At 62.7% G+C, this 22,927-nt stretch overlaps 2 protein-coding genes across 2 annotated transcripts in view; one reads left to right on the plus strand and one right to left on the minus strand.

Moving 5' to 3' along the window:
- NTN1 (netrin 1) overlaps positions 1-12,277 on the plus strand; it is a 154,913-nt gene extending 142,636 nt beyond the window's left edge. The window contains exon 7 of the mRNA XM_034989591.1: positions 11,912-12,277. Coding sequence (XP_034845482.1) covers positions 11,912-12,240 — 329 coding nt within the window. The 3' untranslated portion in view covers positions 12,241-12,277. The remainder of the gene's footprint in view (positions 1-11,911) is intronic.
- Positions 12,278-21,046: 8,769 nt separating this feature from the next.
- The window catches only part of STX8 (syntaxin 8), a 245,887-nt gene continuing 244,006 nt past the window's right edge, over positions 21,047-22,927 (minus strand). Inside the window, exon 8 of the mRNA XM_034989593.1 lies at positions 21,047-21,221. Within this exon, the coding sequence (XP_034845484.1) occupies positions 21,154-21,221 (68 nt within the window). The 3' untranslated portion in view covers positions 21,047-21,153. The remainder of the gene's footprint in view (positions 21,222-22,927) is intronic.

Here is a 22,927-nt window from a genome sequence, read left to right on the forward strand (position 1 = left end):
CGTGCCAGGCTGCCCCGGGGGAGGTAAGGAGCCGGCTTTGTGGCGTCTGGTCCCTCTGTCCCTCCGGGACCCAGGGGCGCCCAGCAGCCCGGCCTGCTGTCTTCCCGGGGCCGGCCATTGCAACCAGCCCGAAGGGGTTTCTCTTTAATAAGGACAAGCATCAGGCCCGTTGAGCGTAACGAAAGGCATGAGGGAACCCAGAGGAATTTTGAGAACTTGCAAAACGTAATCATTGTACCCCGTGAGAGTTGGTGTAAGTACACGGATACACACACATTACACACCCCACACTGGAGCCCAGAGCGCCCCCCACCCCCAGGCCGCCTGGCCTGCCCCTTGATGGGGGTGCGTCCGTGGGTGGCCCTGTTCAGACCCCCGTAGGGCCCGCAGCAAATTCCCCAAAGCCCCTTTCAAGGGTTTACACCAGACACAGTGCAGAAACGTCTGACTCCCGCTGGAAAAAGAACAAGCTCTGAGACAGTTTAAGGATAAAGGGGGTGCTGTCTCTGAGCCCCGGGGACATGCACAAGAGAGGGATGAGGGCTCAGGCAAGAAGGCCCAAGGGTTCTGTCCCGTTCCCAGGCGTGGGGCCTGGGGTTCAAGTGCGGGCTGTCTGCGCAGGCCCGGAGAGCTCGGGGTCGTAGAGAGGAACCCTGCCCAGGACAGGGGGCAGGGGGAAGGAATGGTGGGTGTCCCTGGGGAAGGATTGCTTTGAGTTTTGTCTGGAAGCATCCTTTGGTGGACACCTGAGAGGGGCTGGAAAGGGAGAGCCAAGCTGTCCTTCTGGGAGGGGTTGGCCCGCAGCCTCTGTTCTGTTCTAAAAGTGAAGAAAGGAAGAATTAGGCTTTTTAAAAGTTACCAGAATAGCTCCTGCGTTCCACCTGGTTCTATCCGACTTGGCTCCATTTTGTTCTCTTCTTTTCCTCCGTTGAGTTCAGCTTCCCTGACCCCCAATGTTCTGGGGGACCCTTGTCTTCCTCGGCGCTCTCCTGGCCCCCTACCAGCAGGAAGGCTGAACACCCTCTTTTTGCCAAAGGGGGCCAGACACCCTCTTTTTTATGAACTCAGAGGGGCCCCACAGCCTTGTTCAGGAAGGAGGGGGCGGCCCCCCAGGGCTGGGCAGGGGCCCACAGGTACAGCCAGAGGCCTTGTGCTGGGGCTTGGGGGGTGAGGTGTCATGATTGGGTTCGCAGGACTTCGTAGAGAATCTTCCCTGCATTCTGTTGGGACCACAGACCCCCGGATAACATGCGAGTGGGGGCATCCCTCCCCTGCCTGGGGCAAACCTGGGCCGGCGCAGGGGTGTGATGAGCAGGAAGAGGACGAGGAGGGAGCTGGCCTGGGGGTCCGCAGGGAGGTGAGGCGGGCAGAGTGGGCCAGGCCAAGGAGGACTGGGGACCGGGCTTCTGAGGGGCTGCACCATCTCTGCTCTGACTGACACCCGGCAGGGAGCCAATTAGAAAACGTAAGCAGTGCCCTGGATGTTCCAGAAGCTGCTAATGAGCACCCCGGGTTTACTGCCCCTGCCAGGTGAAGAGCAGGCCCCAGGCCCCCTTCCTCCTGCTGGGGACGTGGAGCTGGGTCTCCGCTGACCTGGGCAGCGGGCGGCAGGGGTGTGCGGATGGGTCCTGTCCTGTGTTTGCTCTGGCGCGTTCCCGACGAGAGGGGCCCGGCGCGGGCAGGGCTGGGGTGGGCACCAAGCAGGGCAGGGAGGACTGGGGTCAGGGGAGGGCCGCAGGGCCAAGCCCCGCCATGCTTCTCACATCCCGAAAGCGCCCCAGGTGGGGAAGGGTGGCCCGTTGTGTTCCCGTCTGCAGGGAAGGGGCCCCACGTGCTGCGGGACTTCGGGCAGGAGCCTCACCGGCCTGGGCCTCGGTTTCCTGCACATGGAGGTGTCATCCAGGGGACACGACGTCCTTCTGGATGAGACCCGATCTGCTCGGGGCAAGGGTGCAGGGTGATGCTGTGGTCTGCGGCCACCCGGCCCTCTGTTGCCCTCGAGGGGACGCCGCCAGCGAGCCGCCCATGAGGGACGGTTGTTCGCATTATTGCCCAGTGTCTTAGCGATGCCGGCCAGCTCCTGGGGGACCCCTCGCCTGGGAGGGGCCCTGCCTTGGTGTGAATGCCCCGGTGGGTGCTCGTGTGACGGCGTGCGTGAGGGTGCACGTAAGGGTGTGCACGTGGAGGTGTGACTGTGCGAGCAGGTGCGTGTGTGCTCGTGGGTGTGCATGAGTGTGAGTGGGCGTGCGAGTGGGCGTGCGTGACCCTGAGTGTGATCCCTCTTTGCACACTCACGGAGTGCCTGCTGTGCGCCCTATCCTGACCTGGGTGCTGAGCTTACGGATGTGCAGGAGACGCCAGCTTGGCCCTCAAGGCCCTTTCAGTCTAGGAGGGGAGAAGGACACACAGACGAGAGCTGGGAAGGTGGACCAGCCTGAGGTCCAGAGGCTGGTTCTCCAGAGAGGGTGCGGAGGGAAGGCTTCCTGGAGGAGGGGGCCCCCGGTAGCCAGCGCTCACGGGGCAAAGCAAGGCTCCCAGGCAGAGGGAGGAAGAAGTGGAAACAGGCTGGGGAAGTGGGTGCTGGGTTTGGGGGCGCGGGGGCCAGGGAGGCTGGGGAGAGGCCCGTGTGGGCCTCAGCCGCCACGGCCACGTGCTCAAACCACCCTGAGCCCACCGAGAGCTGCCTCCTGCCTCTTCCTTCTCCCTGGGATTCGAAAGTGGGGGGCAGACAGACAGCGCACATTCTGAGAGGTGAGATCATCTCACTTTTGCCAGTTCTTGGAAAAACTGTTCGTTCCCAGAAATGTTTATTAGTCACCCCTTTTGTTGAAAGACATTTTGGTACCACCAGATGGAAAAATCAAAATGCTTTTCACAAGATGACTTGTGTCGAGAAGGCCTCCTGAGGTCCCGCCAGGATCATTTCTGGGGTACAGCTCAAAGGGGAGACTCTGTGGGCATCTGGGGGGGAGACGGGGCTCGCCAGGCTGTGCACGCGTGTGTGCACGCGCACGCTCCTGCTTTCTCGGGGCCCGTGGCAGAAGCGGGCTGGGACCTAAGCGGAGCTGTCATTCACACCGACATCCCCCCGTGCGCCCTGGGGCCTCCTGCGGCCTCGCCAGGCCCGGGATGGGGCACCTCACTGCCTTCCTTCCCGTCCTTGCTGAACCCACGCGAACACTTGCCCGCGATGCTGAGACTCACCGAGATCCAGTTACGTGCTCCAGACCGGGGACTCCAAAGCTCCAGAGGCTTCTCCTCCCCCGGGCCAGGGCCCGGAGCCTCTGGCCGCACAGAGGGGGCACAGCTGTCCCTTAGAGGGCTCAAGAACGCGTTTCCCCCCACCGGACCCTTGACTCCCCGTTCCTGGTAAGCCAGATACATCCTCCTTGGGAAACCGGCAGGTGTGGTCCCCGTGGTGTTGGGGTGACGTTTAGAGATGCTGGAGCCGACGTGGCGGACGTTGTGGCCGGGCCTGGGGGGAGCTGGCGATGGGCATGGCCGTGTGGGGGAGGGAGTCGTGGGCCAATCCCTGATGGGGGACAGGTGTGGGGGTGCCCGCGGATTACCGTGGAGCTGGGGGGGACAGCGTGACGGGACCTGGCCCTTGCCTGGCTCTCGTCCAGCTACTCAGGCTGGAGATCAGATGGGGTCGGGGGAGAGGCTCCTAACTCAGGCCTCTTGTTGTCTCACCAGCCCCAGGGACGCGGGGGCCCCCCAGCAAAGGATGGCCTCTCCCCTCTTAGCACTCCCTCCCCTTCCGTTTCTTGACCTTGAGTTCAAGAGCTATTCCTGATCAGGATCAATCCCGTTAAGTGCGGAGAACTGGACGGGTTCTCAACCCCGTCCCGGGGGCGATGCGCCTGTGTGTACAGCAGGCTGCGATCTCGGGGCTCGGGTGTGGGTGCGGATATTTCCCCGTCCCTGGGGGCCGTTCCTGGGAGACGCCACACCCCCCCACCCCCAGAGCATCCCCCCCAGCCCCAAGGAGCGGGACGCAGAGCAGCCGGCAGCACGTGGCGTGGTGTTTCAGAGGCTCGCTGACCCTTCCCTGGGGGTCACTGGCCCCCCTGGGGATCCTCCGATTTCCCCAGCCAGATGTGACCTCCCCTCGTCCCCAGCCCCAGAGGGCCAGCCCCATCTGGAGGCCAGATGTGGAGCTGGGTCCCCGCGAGTCAGGCCGAGGTCGAGGAATGCGGGTGACCACCGGGTTGGACGGGGAGGGCCCAAGGGCCCCCGTGACCGCTTGACGGAAAGGCCCCTGATCCCGCAGGGTGCTGCGCTGCTCGGGCCCCCTGCCACCCTCCCCAGCACAGTGACTCCCTGTCCCTGCAGACAGGGGAGCCCGGAGCCTGCGCCTCCCACCTCTGCCCCTCCCAGCCAGCTGCAGGGTGCTGAGCCCCAGAGGGGCCTGCGGGCGGCCGGGCGGGCGGCTCCCGGCTGTGTCTGTCCCCCTCGCTGGAGCTTCCTCCCCTCCTCTCTCACTCTGTTTCCTCTCCTCTGAACATCCTTTCTTAGGGAGGCAGGGCGGGAGGGGAGGCTCTAAGGGGCCAGCGAGCCTGGCTAATGAGAGGTGTCTCCTCCCATTTCACAGATGGGGACGCGGAGGCTTGGAGGCGGCAGGGGCAGGGATCTGTCCAAGGTGCCTGGAGAGCCGGGCACCTGGGGCTGGGGACCCCGGCTGTGTCCCACCCCCGTGACGAGCAGCACTTGCCCCCCTGCTCACTGGGGGCCTGTCTCCAGGGTCACAGAGCATCTCTCAGCGACGCAGGGCTGCCCCGTGGCAGGGTTCTGGTGGGTCCTGACACTGCCCTGTGCTGGGAGCCGTGCCCAGCACCCCATTCACTGTGCCGGGGGCTTCCTGCCCCGTGCAGCTTGGCCCGGCTGGAAAATAGGGCCAGGCCCCCGCCCTCAGACCCGAGGGCACCCTCTGGAGCAGGCTGCGTGCGTGGCAGGGGACCAGGGACACCCTTCCAAGTGCTTGCAGGCACCTGCTTGATGCCCCCAGGGGAACGTGGCTGGCCAAGGACTCTGGTGCTGTGGTCTGGATCCCGCTTGGCTCCTATTTCCGGGCCGAAGGCCCTTTCTTCGGGGCTCCTTGCAGAAGCAGGTTCCATCCTTTGGGTGTGGATTGACTTTTAGGAGCTAGAGCTGAGGGGGGTGCATGAGAGGGTGCACGAAAAGACTCGTAGCTGCTGGACGGCCCCATTCCAGGGCTCCAGCTGGGGAGGCGGGGCCGCCCTTTGAGCTCCTGCGAAGGGGCTGCCTGGAGGTGGTGGCCTAAATGAGGACTGGGCTGTGGGCTGTGTTTGGGGACCTCAGACAGGAGGGACCTGCGGGGGGATGCGGGGCCTGGACTGAGGCCATATTCGGGGAGGTCAACCCTCTTGCTTTCCCCTCCTTCAGAGGCCAGAACCCCTCTGGTGCACCGGCCTGGGGCGGCGCGCCTCGCTGGGCCTTCCAGGGCGGGCTGGGAGGCAGGTTTGGTCGTCGAGCATCTTCTGGGCCTGTGTGAGGCCATCCTCTGGGGGTGACACTCCGGCAGCTCTGGCCAGGCCGGGGGTGGGGGGCGGGGGACAAGCCAGGCTGTTTCAGTCCCTCCTGACTGGGAGCGGGGGCCCTCTCTCCCTTTGGCTCCTTTGAGGAAGAGACCAGCCCCGTGACGAGGGCGCCCCACTGGGCAGGCAGGGCTCAGGTCCACTCTCCTACGTGAGCCTCTGGCCAAGCGGGGCGGCCAGCGCCCCACCGCTTCTCACTTGTGAAGGGGGTGCAGGTGGCCAGGCCCGTTGTCCAGGGAACGGGGCTCCTGTCTTCCCCAGAGTTTGGCCCTCCGATTCCCAGATCTCCCGGCATCCCCTCCTCCGCGGATCCCTGTGCAAGGAGATGGTCCCAGGCACCTCACCCCTCTCCCCTCCCAAGAATGGAGCCTAAGCACTGGGGCCTGGCCAGGAAACTGAGGCAGCCTTCACATTGCTCTTGGTTCTGAGAGAGAGAGAGAGAGGCAAACCAGGAGTTCTTTGCGGAGAAGTAAAAAGGAGGGACCCTCAGCCAGCCCTAAGGTGGGCGTCCCCGCCTTCTTTGAGGTCTGAGGTGGGACTTTTTCGGGGTGGCAGCCCGGGGATTCCCAGGGACTCCCGCGGGGGGCTGTGGCCCGTGGCCTGGTGTGGCCACAGTGAGCCTCCAGCTCACCACCCCGTTTCATGGGGACGGCCGCGACACCTCGAGGTGGGTGCGCGGGTCCCGCCTCGCCGGCCCGCACCCCCGGCTCGCTCGGTCCCCCTGGCGGGTCAGCATCTCCGAGAACAAGACTTGGCCGGGCTCCGGCCTTTCTTACCTTCACGGGGGACTGGGAAACATGTGGTCAGGGCTGCATTTTATGAAGTGACTGCAACTCATGACACACTTTCTATGCCGGCAGATTTATGGGGCTGCGTGGTTTTCATGGTTTCCGTGGGGTTAGTGTCCTCCCCCATTCGTCCTGCCGTTGTCTCCGAGACAGATGGGTGACCAGCCTTCCCCGGCTGGACCGGCCCAACAGGAAGGGATGGCTGGGCGGGCAGCCGGGTGGGGGCGGCCACGGGCTGGCCACCCAAGCCTCCTTGGGAGGGGCAGCTGCTGGGAAGCCCCTGGGGCCCCCCCGAGCAGCCCATAAATCCAGGAGACCTCCGGGCGGCAGGAAGCCTCCCCGCGGAGGTGTCCCAGGGCTCCAGGCCTGTGGGAAGAGGGAGATAGTTGGCAGCCCCTCTCCCCACCGGGGGCCGGTGCCAGGGCCCCTCCCCCAGGGCGCGGCCCAGCAGGTTGTCTCGGGCTGAGCCAGCCGATGATTGAGCAACAACTGTATACTCTTCACGGAGCAAACAGGCTTCCTAGAACCTGGCCTAGGCCGGGAGCTTCGATGCCAGCAAGAGGTCCCCAAAACCTACCAGCAGGGCATAAGTCGGCTTGGAGCTATTTCCTGTCACTAACTGTCCCGGGAAGGTGGCCTTGCCAGGTCCTCCGAGGGCCCAGAGCTGACAGGCTCTGAGTCTCTTGGGTCAGGGCTGGAGCTGGGGAGGGAGGCTCGGAAGGACCGGAGGCTCCGGACAGAGAGGACAAGCACAGGACCCGGAGCTTCTGACTTTTTAGGTTGCCTTTGGTGGCCCGAGAGCCTCCCAGCGTTGGGACCCATAGAGGTGGAGGCTTCCTGGAAGGAAGGTCTGCTCCTATAGGACATAGGGGGGCCTTGCCCACCCAGCAGCCGAGAGGACCCCCAGCGCTGGCCAAGGCACCCAGCCTGCCCTGGGCCTGCCTCCGAGCCCCCCGCCCACCTCCGACACAGGCCGTGCTTGCTGACTGTGGCCTCGGGGGGCCTGGCCCTCGGGGGGCTTCTCACCCGCTCGGAGTCACGGCCAGCCCTGCAGCCGAGGGATGGAGAGGTGCGTGCCCCCAGCCAGCCCAGCAGCAGGCTGGGATTAAGAGGAGAAGTCAGTCGTCACAGCCCTGCCCTGGGGGCTGATAAGTCCTTCCTGGGAACCCCGGGATTGCTAAGGGGGGGTGGCTGCTGCCCCGCCCTGCCTGCCGCCTTCTTATCGGAGCTGTGCAGCTGACCGCAGCTGGGGGGGCTCCCAGACCAGGAGTGCAGCCTGGTCCCTAGGACCTGGGCCGCGGAGGCCAGCTCCTCGCTCCCCGGAGCCCGTGAGCGCTCTCCTTGCCTTTCCACGGGCATCTGCCCCGTTCTGCAGCTTTGCTCAGGGGCGCCCACGGAGAGGGGGTGCTGACCTCACCCATCCTGCCTCGTGGGCTCCAGGCCCCCCCGCCCCCACCACAATGCCTGTTTTTGTCCAGGCGGAGAGTGGGGCCCCGGGCCCCGGGTGCACAGCTCTCTTGCAGCCTGAGCCCTCGTTTTGGGGGATGAGCAAGGGCTCAGCGTAAGGGAGGGCGTCCACGGTGTGGACCCCGAGATGCAGCCGCTTATCACTGAGAGAGGGTCCCGAAGCGCCAGCAGCCTGGGGGCCAGGCTCCCCGGCGCGGCCACTGCCCGTTCTCAGCGTCAGAGAGGGACCCCTCCGGCTGGTCCCTGCACGCCTGTCCTGGTCTCATCTCCGGCTGCCTTTCTCAGGGTCCTCTTGCGCATTTCTGAAGACGGGATGGGGGGTCCTCACCGGGCCCCCACGTTCTGCCCTCCTGGAGGCCAAGCTAGGACAGCGGTGCACAGACGGGGGTGGGGGGCGGCTGAAGCTCATTGGCCTGGTGTTGAGTGTCGTCGTGTGGGTGTAAGGGGCACGCCCGCAGGGATCGTGGTGCTCGGATGGGCAGAGCTGCCTGTGCTCGGCGCGCGTGGTGGGCGACGCCGTGGGCCCCCAGGAGACCCCAGCCATCCCGGGCCCCCGGCCAGCAGGCCCCGCAGAGGTGGCGGGTGCGGCCCCCGAGCGTGCGGAGTGGGTCTGCCTGAGGTCACTGTTTCAGTGTGTATTTTGAATATTTTCAGCTGTATGTGCACGGCAGGGACTTGGCCCGTGCACTGCGTGTGCGGCTCATACTTGGTGGGCTGTGTAATGTGCGGAGGCGTTGCCAAGGGCAGCGGAACTGCGGATTTTTTCCAGCATAATCATGAATTCTCCCGCCACCCTCCCCTGCCCCTGCGCCCGCCGGTGCCGTCCCTCTCCAAGGCCCGGGAGCCGCCGGGAGCTGCTGGGGTGGAGGGAGGACGGGGACCGTTGCTTTGTCCCCCTGGACCGGCGTGCACCGCTCTGGCCCCTGGATTCTCGGGGACGGCAAGGTGTTCGGGGTGGGGTACGCCTTTGGGCTGCGTCATCAGTGTTGAGCGGATGCCCTCCAGGCCTGTACTGGCCAGGCCTGGGGAAGTGGGGTGGGGGTGGGGCTGCTTCGGATGCCCTGCCTGGTGGTCCAGAGCATTCCGTCAGGGGAGGGAAACTCCAGACCCGGGAAGGTGGGTCGGGGGTCTCCAGTCCTCCTGCTGTGGGAAGGGACCCCAGAGAGTAAGAAGGGCCAGCCCAGGGCCTGACCGGGTCCGGCTCACTCTCTCCGGCTGGCCCACCTCACCAGGGCTGCCCTCCCGCCTGGCTCTGGGCTGACACCCAAGATCCTGAGCCCCTAGTTCCAACCGTACAAGTTTGCTCGGGCTGCCAGAACCAAGCACCACAGGCTGGGGCTGAAACAACAGAAATTTATTGTCTCACGGTTCCGGAGGCCGGGAGTCCGAGATCGAGGTGTCCACACGTGGCTTCTCCAGAGGCCCCCCTCCTGGGTTCACAGACGGCTGCTTCTCGCTGTGTCCTCACGGGGTCCTCCCTCTGTGTGTCTGTGTGTCCGTCCTGATCTCCTCACGAGGACACCAGTCATATTGGATTAGGGCTCCCTCTAATCACTTCCTCGGAACTCCATGACCTCCGTAATGACCCTGTCTCTGAATACAGGCACATCCTCAGGTCCTGGGGGGTTCGCACGTCATCCTATGAAATCTGGGGCCGGGAGACACGGCTCAGCCTGTCACACCACGAGACGCTCAGTGCCTGGGGTCACAGCCGCGTTCCCCCGGCGCCTTCTGCAGCATCTTTGCGGGGCCACCCCCTGCCCACCCCGGCTGGATGGGGGAGGGCCCCGTGGCTGGGCCGGGGGTCTGAGGTCCCACCCAGGGAAACAGTGGCATCCTGATGGAGCCTCATTCTGCATTCAGCTCAGTGCTGAGGAGAGGAAACCGGGGTTCTCAGGGACACCGGCTCCCCCGTCGCTTAGCCGAGGGGCACTCAGTTGCCACGGTGACCTCCGTGTGCACAAACACACGGCCCAGCCTACTCCTGCGAGCTGGAGAGGGCTCCCCACCCCACCTCAGAGTTCACACTGAGTGTTGAGTCCCTTGGTGACAAAAACATGGAAACGGTTGCCATGGCAGCCATTCTTTGGAGTCCTCAGCCTGGAGTGCAAAGTTCAGGATGCCCAGGAACGGCTGAAATGGAATATGGGAAAATCTGCCGCATCCCTCACCCCATAAGGACGAGCTGGAGGGTGGCGGACGCGCCCCTGGGCCCCGCCGTCCCCGAACCTCCCCGCATCGTGGGCCAAGCGCGGGGGCAGAAGGGGAACAGCAGGGAGGGCCCTGGGAGTGAAGGCGGCAGGGTGGGCCCCAGGGACCGTGAGAGAGGCTGGCCGGCATGGGTGGCCAGGCCGGGCCATAAGCGGGCAGGTGATGACCGCTCAGCATGCCCCGGGGACATGTCCTCGTGGCTGTTGGAGCTGCTGAGCTGGCCCACGGCTCGGTTTCTTCAGGTGTAATCTGGACAGACGAGCTGTTGCTCATTTTCCAGGAGGGCTCAAGTCCGCTCATCCGCCAGGGCCCTCTTCAGCCTGGTCCAGGGGTGAAGGGTGCGGGGGGTGGCAGGCGAGCTCAGCAAGGGCAGCGTGCCCCGTCCTGACCGTGGGGATGGGGAAGATGACCAGGTTTTCCTTGGTCGGTCAGTGCAGCAGAGACCTCTCCCTTTATCCCCTGGAATGATTATGTGTCCCCCCAGCAGTTCCCCAGCTGGGCCCCATGGGGCTCTGCTAACTCAAGATGCACTAGCCCAAGAGGCCTGCAGTCAGAATTATTTGGGAAACCAACCCACATGCATACACACACACGATTTGTAGATTCAAGGCTCTGAAAAGTCCTGCAGTTAAGGAAACCTCTTGACTTTAACCCAGAATTTCACAAACCCATCTAAGCAAAGTGCCCCCTCTTTTTCTTTAAAAGGCATTTCCTCCTACTTTTAAAATACCTCCTAATATCCTGCAGAAATGACATTTGTTAACAGTCACTAGGGCACTGATTCTCAAACTGTATTCCCTGGAACAACAGCAGCACCACCACCTGTGAACTGGTGAGAGAGGTGGACTCTGGGGGCCCATTCCAGATCCGCTGAATCAGCAACTCTGGAGTGAGGCCCAGCGATGTGTGCTTGACAAGCTCTCCGGGGGATTCTGATGCAGGCTCCAGCAGAGAACCCTTGTACCAGGGGACATTTCGGGGGAGAATTAGCAGGGGAATGGCCTGGGGAATTGGAGAGGGTCAGGAGGGAGGGGGCGCAGCACCAGGACCCTGGACTCTGGAAGGGGTGCCACGTCCACCTGGAAGGGTAGGTTCACGGTACTCTGCACCTGGCACTGAGATCCCATCGTGGTTTTCGGAGACTGGGTCAAGGGCAAGGTGGTGTGTCTGGAGGTGCCATGAGGCTTTTTTTTTTTTTTTTCTTAAGATTTTATTTATTTATTTGACAGACAGAGATAGTGAAAGAGGGAACACAAGCAGGGGGAGTGGGAGAGGGAGGAGCAGGCTTCCCGCTGAGCAGGGAGCCTGATGCGGGGCTCGATCCCAGGACCCCGGGATCATGACCTGAGCCGAAGGCAGACGCTTAACGACTGAGCCACCCAGGCGCCCTGCCATGAGGCTTGATGTTAAGTGCGGGAGGTGGGGGGGCACTAAGGAGGTTCCCACCCAGCCTGCGGGGAGTGATGGTTGCTCCTGTCACAGAGTGCACCTGTCCTGGGCAGGCAGACTCGGCCCAGAGTGCTGGGAGGCGCGGCGGTCAGTTCCTGGAAGCTTCTTCTGGTCCTGCCGGCCAAGCCCCAAACGCAGAGCTTCAACCCAGGCATGAGTAAGGCCTGCTGGAGCAGCGGCCCGGTCCAGGCATCGGCAGGTGGGGTTCCCAGGATCAGCTTAGGCACCACCCGCGCGTGCCCCAGTGGGGTACCCTGTGCCGTCCCTTCCCAGCTGTGCCTCCTCCATCAGACCGGCTGCCCGGTCCTCGGCTCCGAGAGGGCTCGAGCAGGCAGGGGCCACCTGACCACAGGAGCCGGGGGTTTGTGTGTTGGGGGGGGTGCCCAGGCGGCACTGCTCGGCCCCGGGGCCCACTCTCCCGCCTGTGCTTCCTTGCAGCGGTCCAGATCCACATCCTGAAGGCGGACAAGGCAGGCGACTGGTGGAAGTTCACGGTGAACATCATCTCTGTGTACAAGCAGGGCGCGAGCCGCATCCGCCGCGGTGACCAGAGCCTGTGGGTCCGCTCGCGGGACATCGCCTGCAAGTGTCCCAAAATCAAGCCCCTCAAGAAGTACCTGCTGCTGGGCAACGCGGAGGACTCGCCCGACCAGAGCGGCATCGTGGCGGACAAGAGCAGCCTGGTGATCCAGTGGCGGGACACGTGGGCGCGGCGGCTGCGCAAGTTCCAGCAGCGCGACAAGAAGGGCAAGTGCAAGAAGGCCTAGCGCGGAGGCAGCGGCGCGCCGGGCGGCCGGGCGGGCGGGGCGGGGCGCGGGGCGGGGAGTGGGATGGGCAGGGGGCGGGGCCGCGGGGCGGGGCTTCGGGCCGCGGCCCCGCCCCCCCACCCCCCCCCGCCGCGCGCCCGGGGCGGGGGGGATGAGGACGAGACTTAAGCTACCTCACGGGCTCCTTCCAGAGCGGCGGCGCGCTCCCCGGGCGGGGCGGGCCTGCCTCGGGGGTGGGGGCGCCGAGGGGCCGGGGTGGGGGCGCCGAGCCGCGCAGGTGGGGCCGCCCCCGCGGCGCCGGCCGGTTCTGGAGAAGGGGACGTGAGAACTGTGAACCCGGGGCGGGGGCGCTGAGCGAGACGCCCTCCTCGCCCCAGACCCTCCTTTGTCTGGGGATCCCCACGCGGGACCCCTGGCCGCGACAACTTGGGCCCCGTCCGCACTTGGGGGCGGCCGCAGCGGTCTGTTCCCGCCCTCCCCCCCCCCCCGCCCCCGGCAGTCCCCAGGCGGCCCGTGGCCTCCGCTGCCACCTGCTGAGTTGGTCCTGGGAGGGGGGGCGTCTTGGGGCGGGGGGGAGGGGGGATTCCCGTCGGTGGAGCCAGAGGAGCGCGATCCGGCGTCGGCGCCTGTCCCCGCCCGGCTGCGCGATGGGTGCTGGCCCGGCTTGTGGCCCAGGCGGAGGGCAGTGGGCCCAAGGACACCCCTGAGAAGCCCCAGCCGGGTGGTCACCGCCTCACGCTGGAGCTGCCTGTTGGAGGAGGCATTGCGAAGGCAAAACCTCCCAGAGAGTTTCCTTTCTGGAAACTTGGAACCAGCCCCTTGATGACATTTTCCAGGGGAGGGGGTAGGGGCCCTGACACTGTTTGTGTAATGACGTCAGCTCCTGGGAAGGGCCTGGGGCATGGAATGCAGGTTTGCACAGGCAGTTGGGCCAGGCTGGGGGAAGGGGCTTGCCCCCCGAAGACCGGGGTTTGCGGGCTCAGCAAGGCCCCCAGGTGCCCGAGCCTCGGCAGGCAGTGGCAGGGAGGAGCGGGGTCCTGTGGGCCAGGGAAGCCATGACCACTTCCCGTTGCTGCCCTCACTCCTGGGTCCCTCGGGAAAGGGACAGAGGCTGCTGGACCAAGAATGCCGGCTGCAGCTACCCCCGCCCTGGGGCTGCCCCCTCCAGCCGGGCAGCACCTCGCCTGCTCCCTTCCGGCTGCCCCCTCTTTGTGGAGGCCTCCCATGCCCCTGGTGTGGCCAGGCCCCCTTTCCAAAGCTTTCTGGAGACACTGTCCCCAAACAGGCGGCCCCAGACCTTTGGCTCTTTGGCTGGCCCGTCGCGGGGCCCTGGGGCCCCCTGCCGCCCTGCCTCGGAGCTCTCTGCACTGCCCCGGGGCCTCCGGCCCACGTCCTCACACCCGGCCCACTGAATTAGAGGCCTGGCTCCTCTCTCAGTCAGGAAATTGGTTTCATTTTCCCTGCCGGAGCTCGGCGGCTCGCTAGGGTCATACCAAGTATGAAGCTTGTGCCCTCGCGGTCTGGCTTCCCTCCGCCTCCCCCCCGCTTCGGCCCGCAGCTCGGCGGCCTTTTACTGAGCACCTGCTCTGTGCCAGGCACTTTACCCACGTGATCTCACATAAGCCTCATGACAACCCTGAGACGGGGATTCTCACCCCGCCTCTGCCAGCGAGGACACTGCAGCCCATGTGCTCAAGGTCACAGGCAAATACGAGGCCGAGCCGGGGTCAGACTCCAGAGCCGGGCCTTCTGGCCACACTGCCCCTCGCTTCTACTGCAGCCCGCCCACACCCTCGGTTCCTGCGGCTGGGTCGCCGCTGAGCCACTGGCCCTGGTTACTGCGTCTAGCCCGGGGAATAGAAGTCAGGGTGGGGGTGGGGATGGGGACCGGGTGGGGCGGGGGATGGACAGAGCATCTGAAGAGGTGGGGGCAAGAGTGGGCGAGGCAGGGCGTAAACTCGCCACAGGTCCAAGAAGGCAGGCCTTGGCTCATGCTAAAACGTCGTAGGATGGACATTCGGCCGCCTGGGGGTGTTTGGAGGGCTTCCAGGACAGACCGGGAGAGATGCCTAAGGGGGCAGGGAGAAGAGAGCACTGCTCTGGGAAGGAATATCCAGGCCCAAGGCTGGGTGCACGGGGACCCCTCCGAACGGCCAGCCCTTCTCCAGGCCCCATGAGGTTTGCGAGCGCCATTAGCATCTCTAATTGCTGGGCCCCGTCCTTGAAAGGGCCTGGTCTCACTTCTGCTCACACTGACCTGGCTTCTTCACCCTGCCCAGAAGGGCTGTGCCCTCCTGGGCCTGAGTGTCTCCCCGCGTCCACGGAGGGGCTGGCACTGGTGGTCTCCAAGGCCCCCTCAGTTCTGGAGCCAGCGGCCTGCCAAGTGACAAGGCCTCTTGCTTTAAATTCCACCAGCTTCCAGCCTCACCCTGGGCTCAGCACCCGGAGGGCGCAGGCTGTCCCCGTCCCCACCCCCACCGTGGCCGTGGCCGGGGCCCCAGAGCAGCGGGGTGGGGGTGAGGACCGTGTTCGGGAGTTCAGTCATCCCAGCCTGCCTCGCCCATCTCGAGGGCCCAGCCCTCGGCTCCTCGGATTCCAGCCACCCACTTCAGCAGCGAGGGCCCATCCTGGGGAAAGCACCCTCTTCCCGCCCACCCCCCTCCCTGGGAGGAGACGGAAGGAGGAGCGGAGGTGGTCCGGTTTGTACAGTTAGGAACGGATGTAAAATGGAGCTAGCTTTTGACTTTGAAGAGTGTATTAACCAGAATTGTGATATGTAGGTGTTCGAAGAAAAACATACCAGATTAGTTTTTAAAAAGAAAACAGACTGCCCACCTGTCCTTTTCCTTACCTGCTGGGTGGTCTGGAGCCCCCGACAGCAGAGTGCCTGCTTGACTGACACACAGTAACACTAAAGATTTTGGGGGCGGAAGGGAAGGGGAAGGAGAGGGGCAGCCCCAGGTGCCCATAGATGGGAAGGAGGGAGGGAGGGACCCCTGTGGTGCAAGCCAGGGCGGCTGGGGGCTGCCCCAAAGCCCCTCATGGCCCCCTGGAGCTCTGCCTCCATAGTAGCTTGCAGGAAATGGGTACAGACGCCCTCGGGTGGGCCCCAGATCGGAATGAGACTGAAAAATGTCAGGGTCTCAACACCTGAAGGAAGCCCCCTACGCCCCCAAGAGAGAGAATGGCGAGTGGACGAACTAGACTCACGGATGGGGTCAATGGGCCACCGGTCATGGGCACAGCCACGCCATACCCTAGTGGTATCCAAATGTGTACTCGTGGGGCCTCGTCCCCGCCCCCCCCCACCAAAACCAAGCCAGCCCCACTACCATGTCATCAGACTTCTCTCCGCTCTGCTCCCAAAGGCACTTCCATCCCCTCTCCCCCCAGCTCCCTCCTGCGTTTCTGAGTTCTGTTCACTCAGAATTGTAAATGTTTAGTTGTGACCATGACATATTGTTTGGGTCAGTGTTTCTTTCCAATGCATACTAATATATTATGGTTATTATATATGAATATATTTAATGACATGGAAAAAGTTGTGGATTTTCTTTTTTTTTTTTAAGGTTTTTTTTTGGTTAGAGTTGTAATGGACCCAGATGGAACTTGTAACGTGGGCCCCACATGATAGAACTAAGTTCAGATATCATTTAAATAAACTCTTGTACACTGTTCACTGTCTCATCGTCTTCATTGGAGGCCTGAGCGTGCCGTGGGGAGAGGAGAGTGAGTCTTCGGGCAACTCTTAAGGAGTATTGCTTCGTCTCTTACAACTCCCCAGCGACAGAGCCCTAACTACCCCAAAAAGACAGGAAAGGGGCCACTTGCAAGGCCCTAGGGTTTGCTGGCTCTGTGATTTAGAGCAAAAAGCCTCCAGGATGGGACCATGTGTATTTCAGCCCCCCAGAAACCGCCCCTGGGATCCAGCCTTGACATTCCCTGGGGGGTTCCAGGTCAGGGGCACCCCAGGGGGCAGCGAAAAGAGGTGTCCTCGCACACCTTTGAACCTCCCCTTCTGATTCAGAACCTGCAAGTAGTTTTTGCCTTTCACAGAATCCGTGTCTTGGGCCCAAAGCCAAGAAGAGACTCCGGGGGAAAGCCAACAGGGTTGGGGAAACTCAGCAGGTTTCAAGCCACTGCTAAAGGCTTCGTGCGGGGCAGGCCCTGGGAGCTGAGCTCACTGGGTTTCTGGGAGGCTATATTTAAACCTCCAAGTGCTCGTGCTTTCTTTATTAAATAAACAATTCAGTCATTAGGAGCCCATTGTGTTGCTATGCAAAGTGGGGGGCCCGATCGTCACCAGGAAGCTATAATTTCTGCACCCAGCTGTTTCGAAGATAGGTCTCGGCGATGGGCCTAGTCTGGCCCTGCAAGGCCCGGAAAGCCCTTTCCTTGAGGCTTGGAGGGGTGACAGAGATGCCTTGAGCTTCTCCTCAGGAAGAACCAGGGCCAGCCCAGCTGCCACGGGGGTCCAGCTCTGAGAGACGGGGGCCGTGTTCTCGGAACCAGGGGTGAAAGCCGGGCCAGCCGTGATCTCCGGTGTCCTCATCAGCTCGGGAGTGAGTCCCCGCTGGGGTGGCAATGCCTGGACAGGCCGAGGAGAGAGGAAGCCCCGGGGAGGCGGGGGGGGGGGGGGGCATCTGCAGACCGAAGACCCTCCGAGTTGCTCGTGCTGAGGTGTGTACTGCATGCACAGGCCGCATGCTCACCTTGGGTCATCCTAGTCGGGGGTCCAGTTCTCAAGGATTTTCACGATGTGGCTTTTTCCCGTCCTTCATAAAAATCTTGTCTGTGCCCGAGAGCACTGTGACTCCTTTGGGACCCCACCGTAGCCAGGGCCCGTGAGCAGCCGTGGCCACAGGCCAGAAGGAAGCTCGCCGTTGGTCAGAGACAACACGAGAGCATGGTTTGTAAAGGTAGCAGCCTGCCTTCCAGGGCCTTATGCTCTCGCTGGGGAGGGGACGCGCTGCCACCTGCCGCAGCTGATGCAGGAAGTAAGCCCCGGATGCTGCTAAGTGCTGGCCCGACGTGGCCGACAAGCCCATTGAGAGATGGCCGCTGGTGCCCAAGGAAGCTGAGCAACCCTGTCCAGGACTCCAGGTCCCAAGCCAAGACCCTCCGGGGCGGGGACGCTTCCCGGGGTCTGCCCGACTTTCCGGGAGGCCAGGCCCCCGCCTTTGTAAAGCCGCCCCCTCCCAAGGCAGTGTGCAGGGACTGCCCGCTCACGGCCGAGACGCCGTGGGTTTCAGATTATGTCGAACAGACATCTCCTTCCGTGCTCTCTTAAGACTAAATAAAGACAGAGGGCACATGCCAAGAGAAATGGGGAGGGAAGGATGGACAGAATGAGACACACGGTATATGGGTGCATGAGCTCACTGCTGGGAAGAGGTAAATGCTTCTTGTGATGGGCAGGTGGTTGGGAGGAAGTCTGAAACTGTACGAAGCAATTAGAGGAAAGACGAGTCTTGGCCCATGTTTTAAAATAAGGGGGAAAAACACCCCCATTTAACTTGAGCAGGGCTAGGCTGGAAAACCCAACAGATAAAAGGAGATCTGTGGTCTATGCACAGAGGTTCCAGGGTAACCTCGAAGCTGAAGATGCGGGCAGTAAGGGATCTAAGAGGCTGGGGCTGGCCTTGCGGACTGGGAGGGGGGACGCAGCCACAGGCCGGCCACGCAGCCGGCCTCTGTCGCTGGCAGTTCTAGAAGCAGAGGGGCCCATGGGAGTTCCGCAGCAGCCCCGGGGATGGACAGGGCTCTGCTGGGGCCCCGTGGGCCCTGAGAGGAGCCACAGGGTCCTGGGGCTGCTTAAGACTAAGGTTTAGTTACAGTTATTAATAATAAGGAAACTTAACAGAATGTAAGTACCAGTCATAAGCAGGTATCTGGACTTCTTTATATGGTATCCAGCCTTTAAATGCTTATCATTCATAATAAGTTAAACAATACTTATACTGTTATTTTAATATAGTTTATTTTCACGAAAAAGGGCCCTATGTTGTCTCTCTTCTCTATACTTAGGGTGAGGTCCTAACTGCTCACATGGCTGATTCAGAGTACTGCGGGGAGGGGGGACCCCTGGGACTGCAGTCCTGACCCCCCTGGGGTTGGGGGCCGGGGGGCAGCGGGAGACCAGGCCTTGCCACACCAAGCTGGAAAACGCCCCCATTACGTTAGCCACGTTAACTCCGGAGGGAGTCTCGACGCAACAGCCCCCCAAATGTGGCTCATCCCAGCCAGCTGCCCTTTGCTTCAGAGAGGTGGGTATCTCCCATGAGAAACTCAGCCGTCAGGAAGCTAAGGAGAGGGGGGATCCGTCCTGCCTGGCACCACCCCGGGGCTCAGACAGAGGTCCTCACGGCCGAACCAGCCCACGTTTCGCCCCCTCCCCTGCCTGCGGGTCCAGAGAAGTGAAGTCACTTGTCCAGGGCGCCCAGCTAGCAGCGCTGGGGCCGGGCCCCGAGCCCACTCCGTCAAAAGAACAGAAGCCGCTGTGTGCAGACCTCAGCTCAGTGTTTGGCTTGAAAAGGCCTTTCCGTGTGACTGAGCCAGGACGCCGTGGCTCTGGTTCAAAGACGCCCCACAAGTTGCCGGGGCTCCGTGCTGAGCAAGTCAAGAGGAGGTGAGAAAGTCAAACAGACCTTCAATGCCGCCTCCCATGAGCCCCAAGGTGGGGGGGGGGTTCCAAGGAGACGCTGTTTATGCGGATTCGGGGGTTTCGCACGACAAGGCTGGAAGACCGGCTCTGCGGATTCTTGATCGGCCTTTGGGTGATCCATTAGCAACCACCCGCCTCCCCCCGTCCCGACAAGGAACACGCATCCTGGGGCGCCTTACTGTCCGTGAGCCCTTGGCCCCCTGTCCGGCACAGCCCCTCTCCTTCGAGAACACCCCCACCTCGAGACAAGCCCGCATCAGTTTCCTGTCTCGGCGTCCCAGTCCAGGTCCCCGACAGCGCGGTTCCTGCTCCCCCTGCTCCCCGAGGTCTAGCCTCGCTCGGGTGTGTGGGCCGCCCCCGGAGGTCAGCGGGGAGCAGGGTCCAACGAGGCAGGAGAGCCTCTTCTCCGGTCCGGCTCACTCTCACGGCCTCCCCAGTCTGCTCCCCGCACGTGGCCAAGAGCGTGCGGTAGAATCCCGGGGCTCCGATCTGGAGACCGCGCGGCCCGACGGGTTCCGTCTTGGGTCAGAACTGGGGGGTGTGCTCTGTGCGTGCACGCACTGCCTCACCGACTCCTCACAGCGACGCTTGGGGGAGCGGTGACACCCAGCCGGCGGTCACACAGCGGGTCGGCGCTGGGGCTGACCCCCGGGCCGCTCCCCACCTAGCTCGGGCTCTCTGCCTTCTGGGCCACGTCCGGGGCCCCTCGTGGTTGAGCAGGGCCAGGTGACTGGTCCCGGCCAGTGAGCTGTGAGCAGAAGCAAATGGTTCTGAACATTCCACAGCCGCTGTGAGGGTTCCCGGAGTCCCCCGTTCCTCTGCCAGAGCCCGCAGTGGCTGTCCCCCTGGCTGTCCCCCTGGCTCGGGGCGTGCAGCGAGAAGACCGGTCCCACGATGGACAGGCAGCAGGGCCAAGACACCCGCGACCGGGACGGAGCCCGGCCATTCGGGTCTGGGCGGTTGTGGGTGCAGCACCATCCTGTCTGTTCCGGCTGCCACAGGGCAGGGTGCGGGCGTGAAGCCAGGCAGGCCAGGTCCAGGGCTGGACCACCTCGCCGACGAGAAGCAGGCGGGTCACGGCCACATGCACACATCACGAGGAAGCGGGACCACTCAGGTGGAGTGGGGGCCGGCGGGAGCTTGAAGTGAGCCCACACCACCAGGGAAGGGCTGGTCACCCCCCCGCTTCTGCACGATCTACGACTTCCCCAGCCTCTGACTGAGGGCCGGGCCTCTGGACCCAGGTCTCGGGCTCCCAGGACGCCCTGCGCTGGGCGGTGCCGCGACTCTCCCTGAGCCTGTCTCTGCCCCCGAGGGTCCGGCCGTGCCCTCTTGAGAGCGGTTGTCCGCAGTATCTGGGAAATCCATAGGAGACCCCAGGGTTCCCCTCTCAGAGGCCCACTCTCTCCTTTTTCCTCAGTGAAACCTCGGGCTTTGGGAGGGGCCCCATCACCAACCCTCATCCTTTCCCCCTTTGCCGGGAAAGCAAAAGCCCGGCCAGCTGGCCATCCTGCTCTCTCTACACACGGGACAGAGGGCACCCTGGCACCTGGAACTCACCGAGGCTCCCACGGGCCTGGGGTCCTCTGCAGGCCCACCCCACCCGTCTGCCCTTACTCACGCGCGCACGCACGCACACGCACACTGCCCTCCATTCACACACACGGGGTGCTCAGAGCCATGTTTCAGGCCGGGAAAATGGGTTTACTGTCACTGAGAAAAGCAGAGGGGGGTGCTTCGGGGTCTGAAAGCGGCTCCGGAAAGGTTCCTGCGTAATGGCAGCAAGCCCCGGGAGCACTGACTTGGGCAGGGGGGCGGGGTGACGGGTGCACACGCAGACACGCGCCCTCCCTCCCCGCCTGGACACCCCGGGCCCTGGCTGCTCACTCACTGTCTCCTTTGCGGGCACACGACTTCCCCAAGCAGACGATGCCTGTTAATCTGGTACCCCCCGCCAACCGAAGGACACCCAGCACGCTGCAGGGTGGCCAGAACCCACAGGCAGCCGTGGGGCACGGCCACTTGAGGCTGGTGCCCAAATGACCAGTGCCACGAGCAAAGGGGTCGCACGGGGCCGGCAGCTCCAGGCAGCTCCAGGGCGGCCCCGCCACACACCTTTACTGAAGCAACGCGCAGCCGCAGTCCAGAGCTTTGGGGGGATTTATTGAGAGTGGGTCTGCACACCACGGGGATGCTGGGCTTCTCTCCAGCGCTGCCCGGCTTCACAGCTGGTGGTCCCCTTCCTGCCACTAGTTGGTGGGCCAGACGGCCACGACCACAATCGCCACGAGCAGCAGTAAAATCACCATGATCATCCCTGGAAAACAGAAGCACCGGAGAGCGCTTTAGCGATTCATGCCGGAAGGGCATCATGCAGCCCCGAACTACCCGTGGGGGACGGCGCATGTGGCTCTGTTTTCAGTTTGCATTGATGAAGCATCGAGAAAGCAAAGGGCTTTAGGGTCTGCAAGGAAAAGTTAAATCTAGACTCCATTTTCTCCACTGTCTACATGGCTTTGCCTTTTCTTCTTGAGCCCAAGATACTTAATGTCACTCATCGGTAAAAGTATCCAGTGGAGGGGCACCTGGGTGGCTCAGTGGGTTAAGTGTCTGCCTTCGGCTCAGGTCATGATCTCCGGGTCCTGGGATCGAGCCCCCTGTCGGGGTCCCTGCTCAGCGAGGAGCCTGCTTCTCCCTCTCCCTCTGCCCCTCCTCCCCAAGTGTGCTCGCTCTCTCTCAAATAAATAAAAATCTTAAAAAAAAAAAAAAGATTTATTTATTTGAGAGAGAAAGAGAGAGCGTGTGGGGGGAGGGACAGAGGGAGAGAATCTCAAGCAGACTCCCTGCTGAGCGCAGAGCCTGATGCAGGGCTGGATCTCAGAACATGAGATCACAACCTGAGTCAAAACCAAGAGTTAGACACTCAACCGACTGGGCCACCCAGGCGCCCCACGTAGCATGCTCTTCAGACTCAACCCCTGTGAAGCACAGCATGGGCACAGTGTCAGTTAAGAAGGGACATACAAATATATCTCCCTGTGACAGTGGATGATTTTTTTCTAACACCCCCTGTTTCTCTGATGACCTGACCTTTCACGAGTAACCCCTCTCGGGACCTACGATTTCTCCCCAACTTCACATGGACACTAACCCAAGCCTCTCCATCAGGGCTCGGCAAACTGTGGCCCCTTGGGCCAAATCTGGCTGTTGGCCTGTTTTCGTACATCCCCTGAGCCAAGAATGGTTTGTACATTTTTAAGGGTTGTCAAAAGAGACAAAGGAGAAGATGTGACGCGCTGTCTGTGGTCTGCAAAGCCTAAACTATTTACTATCCGGTCTTTCACAGAAGTGTGCAGATCTGTGCTCTACATCACTGTGGCCGGTAACGGCCCAGCTGCAGCCCGGTTCATCCACGGAGGCTCTGGTTTCCAGCTGTCTCTCCACTTCTCTCCTCTGGGGATTTTCTCTCTTCCTTGTAAATTCAGCTACGCATCAGCATTTGAGGGGCGAGGCTGGGATATTTCATCTTGCGTTTCGAGACGCGTGTAGTAAGGTGCGCGCATCTGTGTGCGGGTGAACATAGTTATCTCAGTCCATCTTCTGGCCAGAACCAGAAGAATATATCTCCTCTTCATTCACTTCTGCCTCCAGAAACATCTTCAGGTTGACCAAAAGCTCCCCCTGGGCAGGAAGCCCACGACTTCCTGGCTGGGCTGAGAGATTGTCCTGTTTAGCATCAGGGACCCAGCATGGAACTGGAGGACAAAGATGGACTGAGGAGCGTTGGGGGGCACCTGCTAGCACTACAGAACGCAGGGTAACCTCAAAGACAAGGGGGAAGCCTGGGTGCTGAGAAAAGACGGGAGACGAGGCATGATGTTTCAGTTACTGCTGCTCAGGCAGGATCGGAGCTGGGGGAGCGCTTGGGGCGGCGAGGCTGGTTGTGCAGCTGGGGTCCTGGACTGGGGGGGGAGGGGATGGCCGAAGGAGAGGCCGACACCAGGGACCCTGAGATTCACAGTG

This window comes from Mirounga leonina, unplaced genomic scaffold (genome assembly GCF_011800145.1).
Source record: "Mirounga leonina isolate KUSES-001 unplaced genomic scaffold, KU_Mleo_1.0 Mir_488, whole genome shotgun sequence".
NCBI classification, from domain to species: domain Eukaryota; kingdom Metazoa; phylum Chordata; class Mammalia; order Carnivora; family Phocidae; genus Mirounga; species Mirounga leonina.